At 41.5% G+C, this 7404-nt stretch overlaps 1 protein-coding gene across 2 annotated transcripts in view; it reads right to left on the bottom strand.

The window, feature by feature from the left end:
- Positions 1-3821: 3821 nt before the first annotated feature.
- Positions 3822-7404, bottom strand: part of Pak2 (p21 (RAC1) activated kinase 2) — a 66642-nt gene continuing 63059 nt past the window's right edge. For both annotated transcript variants that reach the window (XM_038345318.2, XM_038345319.2), the window contains exon 15: positions 3822-6170. In XM_038345318.2, coding sequence (XP_038201246.1) covers positions 6084-6170 — 87 coding nt within the window. In that variant the 3' untranslated portion in view covers positions 3822-6083. The remainder of the gene's footprint in view (positions 6171-7404) is intronic.

The raw sequence follows: 7404 nt of genomic DNA, 5'->3' as shown, positions 1-7404 counted from the left end.
AAGACTAAAAGAGCTGGTAAGGGGCCAGGGATTTGGCTCAATAGTAAATGCACCGATGCTCAAGTCTGAGGATCTGAGTTCAATCCCAGAATCCACAGTGGCAAGGAGAGAACTGACTCCTGCAAGTTGTTCTGCCTTCACACACACAAGACAAAGAAGAGCTGTGAAACTTAATTAGGAAGTCATTGGTGATGTTGGCAAGTGTGGTTTTGCTGAGATCAGAGGGAACTGTCAGAGACATCAAAGAGAAGTACAGAATAAATCATGGAAGTAGTTAATATCAATCACTGAGGCACTTTCTAACTGTTCTTAGGTAAAAGTTTTTAGAACTGCAAAAAAGTTAGAAGCCAGGGATGAAAACCTGGCCCTGGCTACTTGGGAAGCTGAGGTAAGGGCACTGCTTAATTCTATGAGCTTATGGCCAGTCGGGGAGCACAGAGAAGACCTTGCTGCAAAACCAACCAACCAAACAAACAAAACCAAACTGGGACGAGTGACATGAGAGGTATGAGGTATGTGTGACTAGGATCCTCCAAAGACACTGTACATATTGAAAAAATACAATGAAATCCATTGTGTATAATACATGCTAACTTCAAAGAGAGAAACACATGCACATAAAGTTATACCATGTTAAGAACATGCATTAATTCATCTAAGTTCCCCCGCCCCAAAATGTGTAAGTTAGAACAGAACCAAACCCAAAAGTTTAATAACCACTTCACAAGCTATGCCTTGGACCCCAGCCTAAAACAATACATATTCTGTGCATTTTTCATAGTGGACGTTCAGGGGTCACACCCAAGTTATGCAACCCACCATTACAAACAACATGTCTTAAGTAATGTACTTCAGTTTTTTTTTATTGAACTATACATTTTTCCCACTCCCCTCTCCTCTTCTACCTTCTCCCTGCCCCCATGCTACACCTCAACCAGGTAAACATTAGTTTCTCAGATGGCTTCCCTCTGGCAGCCGGGGCAGTGGGTTATGTGTCCACATATGCACTAGGAGGCCAGAGGCTGATGTCAGGGGTCTCCCCCAGCAATTCTTCACCATGTAGTTTGAGGGAGTGTCTTGCCACTTACGGGACTGGCTGGACTGGCTGCCAGTGAGCCTTAGGGACCTGCCCATCTCTACAGGTCTTCAGTGCTGGGATTTTATGTGTGAGGCACCACACCCAGCTCTTTACTTGGGTGCTAGGAACCGAACTCCAATCTCATGCTTGTTTGGAGTATTTTTAAGTTTATTCTGAATCAGATTTAGAATAGAGGATTGTGTTTTCTGTCCAGCCATAGTTTATTGTATGTTCATGACTGTTTTGCTTGCATGGATGTATGTGTACCATGCCTGGTGGCCAGGGAGGTCAGAAAGCATCAGATCCCCTGGAATTGGACTTACAGATGGTTTTGAATGCTCTGCAAGATTAGGCACCCTTCACTCCCGAGCCATCTCTCCAGTCCCCTACTCAGGCTCTCTAAGGACTCCTCTTAATTTGGAGCTTTGGTATAGAGTCAAGATAGTGCTAACTGTGGCGGCACAGCCTGTAATCCCAGCTCCTAGAAGGCTGGGAAGATCAGGAGTTCAAGACAAACCTTGGCCAGCTTGGACTACATTGAGTTCAAACAAATATGGTACCATGACACCTAGAACTGGGCTAAAACAGTCACCATTAAAAACATTAGCATAATGGGTGGGGGCGCAGTTCAGTTGGTGGAATCCTTGCTAACATATGTGAAACCCAGCATCTGAGAGCTGTACTTCGTAAGACTGAATATGGTGGTATATGCCTGTAATCTCAGCACTTGGAACAGGAGGCAGGAGACGTTTGTTACCCTAGGTTGCATAGCAAGTTTGCAGACAGCCTGGGCGATGTGACAGTCTGTTCCTTCCCCTTCAAAATCCTAGTATTTTCTTTGAAAACCTTTTTTGTTTCTGTTTCTTGAGACAGGGTTTCTCTGTGCACCCCTGGATGTCCTGGAACTCACTCTGTAGACCAGGCTGGCCTCAAACTCAGAGATCTGCCTGTCTTTAACTCCCTAGAGCTGGATTTAAATGCACGTGCCTCCAACGCCTGGCAGAAAACCTATTAAGACTTTTAAATATTTATTCTTTGACGTTATTCTGACAAAAAGTGGAAATTTAAGAAAAGAAAAAATGGACATGAAAATTTATTTCTAGCTCTCAAAGAACAAAATTATTCAGTCATGAGATACAGCAGTTAAGAGCAAAGAACAGTTAATTATGTGGGCTTAAATTAAAAATAGAAGGCAATATGAAATTTGAAGACAAAACAGAAATAAGTTACTTTTTACTCAACTCAATTTCTACCTATCAAAAGAGGAAGAACAATAAATAAATAAAAAGTGACTACTTTCCAACCAAAAATTTTGAAAACCAATTATTTGCTTTGCTTTTTGATACAGAATAAACATGTTTGACAAGGTTACCGTGTATTTTCTTCTGCTCTTTGGGTAATATAGAAAGCAGCAAATGAGAAAGACTTGAGTTCTTTCAAGGAGCAGGCCAGTGCTTGACTCTGCTCCCCAATGCCACATCATCTAACCCAGCATCTTTGCCAGAGTGGTCAACGAATGTACTGACACGAGGGGAAGCCTGTTTGGATTTTTCTTACACATGCTACACTACAGGAAAAACACTAAACTACCTATCACAGGCACAAGGGTGGCCAAGGAAGACCAATCTGTTTTGTATAGTGCCATGAAATTCTGTTAGAAAAAACCAAAAGAAGTGTTTAATTGGATTTTAGCAATAATTAATTTTTAAATTATGCAATAATGTCAAATAGCAGCCTAGATTTTTTTGTTTTTATTGGAACTAGGGATCAGCTCGGAGCTTTGTGCGTGCTAGGCAAGTGATTCACCGCTGAGCTACAGCTCTGGTCCCATTAACTACAGTCTGAACTACATTAGAAACATGTAAGTACAGGACAGGGTGGTGCATACCTTTAATCCCATTACTTGGAAGGCAGAGGCAGGGGAATCTCTCTGAGTGAGATCAGCCTCATCTACCTGCATTCTAAATTAGCCAGGCCTGTACAGAGAGACCCTATATAAAAAGAGAAGAACAATTACATTTACTCATGTGACTGTGTGTGTGTATGTATGTGTGTGTGCGCACATACATATTCAGAGGTCAGGTAACAACTTGCAGGAGTCAGTACTCTCAAATCCTAGTGGCTAAGCTTGGCAGAAAATGGCCTTAGCGGCTGCTTGCAATCCCATAACGCTTTGACAGTTTACTGACTACAGATCTCAGTACGCTTCAAACATTTTCATATTCAAAACCAGATGCAAACTGTTTAACACCTCCCTTCTAACTTTAACCATGGTCTGATAAGGTGTAAACATGTTCTGGTAAGAACACAGTGTATACACATGAGCCCATGCCATGAGAAATACTTCTAGGCAGCTTAAAGTTGCCTGTCAAAGGCAAAGCCTGTTTATAACTGGGGGTCACTAGAGACGTCTTAAGCAGCTTAATATTTTATGTTGAAGGGAAGAGGGCTCTATCAGGAACTCAACACAAGATGGCAGAGCTGTGCCAGGCACGGTGTGGAACGCTGCAGTCACTTTTCTATTCTAGGTAGGAGGATAAAGTGTTCTGTAAAAGCAGCGAAAGGAACAAGAGTGATAGATACATTTGGGCCTACCACAAAGTAAGACAATAAATAAGGGAAGTTCCTAACAACACTAGAGGACTACTAAAGTAGGTTCAATGGGGCTTCCTACTCTAAGAGATGACAAAAGAGAGGGATACAGAGGAATTATTAAAAAAAATATGAATCTCAAGTCATACAATTGTCTTTTAACAGGATCTCAACATTTTAATTTAAAATTAACTAATAAATCACAATTCTATATTGCTTTAAAGATTATTTTGTTTAAAAATGACACATCTCAAAATTAACCATTACTATTAAACTACTGCAGGTTAGTCTGTCCAGGTCAGGAGAGAATAAACAACAGTGCAGCCCCCTTAACCTCGGAGTCATGTGTGAGTGACAAAGTCCGTCGCCAGCAATGGACATCCAAGTAACCATCCAAGAAATTGTAAATACAAACCCCAAACTGCTTCTGTTGAGGGAAAAGCCCTTGTGGAGTCACAGCGTATGGCGGGGGCATCGGCACGTGTCCCCCGTGGTCTCTATGACAGGATGGAGTGCCTTCTTGAGCAGCCATGGGACAGACGACCAGTTCCATCATCTCGCTGGCGTTCTACTTTGTCGGCAGCATCACCGTTATCATCTACCCAGACAACTGTTTACAAACAATGCTCACATCTGGAACTCAAGAGACACTGCAGCTTCCCAGCAGAAATATACCAGCTGTTTCTGTACTTTAGCGATGGTTGTAGAGGGCCAAATGCAGTCCAGATAGGAAGGCAATCACAGGGACAACAGGACACTAAGTGCTCTAGGTGTGGGGTTTCACTGAGAACCTTTCTGCTATGAAAACCCCAGAGACCTCTTCTTATCCTCGTATCTGAATGGGCTCAACAGGAAATGAAACTCTGACCCTTTCCCCAAGTGCCCCAAAGAGCACACCTATTTACTCATGATTTGTACTGTGCAGAATGGCAAGCACGTGTCAACTTCTTTGAAAGGGGATGGCAGGGACAGGCGCCTGAACCAACCACAGAACTTCCTCTTCTGTGGCCCCAGGAACGCAGAATGGACAATTCCTCCTCCACAGGCCAAACAACAAAGCAATAAGGAGAAGCAGAAAGGAAAGACAGGAAGGGGAGGGCAGGCTAAGAGCTAACACTACAGGTCACAGACCTCTCATTAAATCTTTAGAATAATAAGTATCACTATCAATATGCACATTGCAGTTCTCTTTCTCCAGTTTTTTTTTTTTTTTACATGAATACTCATTTGGAAAAACAAAAACTAAACTACCCAACACCTCAAATGATCCACCAAGTACTCTGCTATTTCATCTCTCGCAGTAAAACATAACAGGTGGGAGCACTGTAACCAGCTGAGTCTACAACACTGCCATTTCATTACTACAACTAGCCCAGGATGCCAAGGTTCAAATCTCTCTTGCTTTCTGCTATCCCCCAATATTTTTCCTTTTAAAGAGAAAAAGTTCTTAACTTTTAAATTCTGAAAATTCAATGGTTATTACTTGCCCGGGTGTATGTGAAATAAGGGTTGATTTGAACAAAACCCGATACCTAAAATCGCAACATATACAGACACTCATTCCCAAGGGAACAAAAGGGAAGGGACTGGCACCAAAGGCATGCAGTCCAAGCGGAAGAACAATAAATCACTTTGGTTCCTAAAGCCAAATCTGAGGAGAAACAGGCAGAAAAGACAAAAATGGTAAGAATATACAGTCAGTGGAGTCTTTCTCTGTATCAATGATTTAGTTATAAATATAGATTATTAGTCCTTTCTATACATGTAACAAATGTCAAACTCACTACCATGAAACTTCTAAAGTTGACTTTCACATTTGTTAAAAAAGGTAAAAAAATCACATACTTTCCCCTTCAGTTTAAGCTCTAGACTGAAATACATGTACAACGCTGGTCCTAGCTTCTATAAAAAGTCACAACATGTCAAGCTCTTTGGCCAATATAAAGAGCATAATTTCTGTCACACTTGCCTTGAATTTAGGCAACAACTCAAGAGGAACAGATCAGAGGAAGGGAAGGCTACAAAGGGGAGGTGAGACCAGCAGATTAAGAAACACTCAGAAAAACTCGAATCTGACATTCAAGTATGGAAGTATCCCAAAGGAGACGACAAACAGGGTCTACTGTAGTGACAGAGTCATCACACAGTGCGCAAACGTCAAGCGCTGTCTGCTGAAATGTAAGGCTAGCAAGGCAGTCCGCAATTCCTTTTGGACCCTAAAGCAGGGGCTCATCTGGAAGTCATAATTCTCTTACTGTAATTTTCTCTTGGTCATCTTTAGAAAATAGAAGTTGGCTTGTTTTTCTCCATATGATGCAGACTGTCTCTTTACACCCCTCAGAGTAACAATTTCATGTTTTAAAAAACTTCTTTTAGAAAATGGATAAAAGAATACAAGGCCCCAGTGATGGCGTTAGCGGTTACTCTTCATGGCTTCTTTAGCTGCCAGAATCAGTGGCGTCAAGCTAGATAATGGTTTGGCCAGTTTCAGGAACGGATGCTGCCAAACGGAGGGAGAAAGAAAATATAGAAATGTTACACATTTAGAAACTGAAGCCCCAAATTACCTATGGATCATTGTTTGATAAACAAAACATGTACTTTGATTCCTAAAATTCTCACAGTCAGGACATCACTTTTACAGTGCCAAGGAGAGCTGGTTTGTCTGTGTGGCATGAGCTTGTGTGCTGTTTTCAAATTTGTGTGCAAGTGTGGAGGCCAGAGGTCAGTGTCAGGAGCCCTTCTCTATCACTTTTCCTTGTGTCTTTCTCTGACCCTGGTGTCCACTGATTGGGTACACTGGCCAACAGCCTCCAAGGATCTGTCTGTTTCCCCAACACTAGAGTGTATAGAAGTGTACAGGCACATATAAGGTGTAGATACATACAGTGTACGGATATCATATATAGTATACAGACATATATAGTGAATAGACACACATAGTTCATAAACATATAATGTATAGGCAACATACATAGTATATAGACATGTATAGTGTATAGACACATATGCTGTACAGATACATGTTGTGTATAGCCATATAGTATACACATATATTGTATAGACATCATGGTGTATAGATACATACAGCATACAGACAATGTATAGACATATAGCATATAGACACATAGTGCAATACAATGCATAGACATATATAGTACATAGACATAATGTATAGATACTATAGTGCCTAGACATATGTATAAATGGAATATATAGTGTACAGATGACATAGTGTATAGACATATATAGTATACAGACATACACAGCTACACTTGGCTTCTTGTATGTGTGCTAGAGATCAAAACTCATGCTTGGGCAACAGGCACTTTATAGAGACCTACTTGGTGGAAGGAGAACCAACTCTTGCTAGATTTCTCTGACCTCCATGTCTGTCCACACACACACACACACACACACACACACACACACACACACACACACACACACACGTTTTGTTTTGTGAGACAGGGTTTCTCTGTGTAGCCCTGGCTATCCTGGACCTCATTCTGTAGATCAGGATGGCCTCAAACTCCGAGATCCGTCTGACTCTGCCTCCCGAGTCCTGGGAGTAAAGGTGTGTGCCACTACTGCCTGGCAACCACAATTAAGTTTTTTTTAAAAAAAAAAATTTATTGCTAGAAACAAAAGCCTACAGTAAAGCAACTGCCGGGCATGTGGCAAGTGAAAAGGGAAGCATCAACACTATGAAGTTCACCCTCCAAAAGTTATCT

The sequence above is a fragment of the Arvicola amphibius genome, chromosome 10, assembly GCF_903992535.2.
Source record: "Arvicola amphibius chromosome 10, mArvAmp1.2, whole genome shotgun sequence".
Taxonomy (NCBI): Eukaryota; Metazoa; Chordata; class Mammalia; order Rodentia; family Cricetidae; genus Arvicola; species Arvicola amphibius.
Note: the sequence above shows the minus strand (reverse complement) of the source record. Positions and strands in the feature narration are given on the sequence as shown.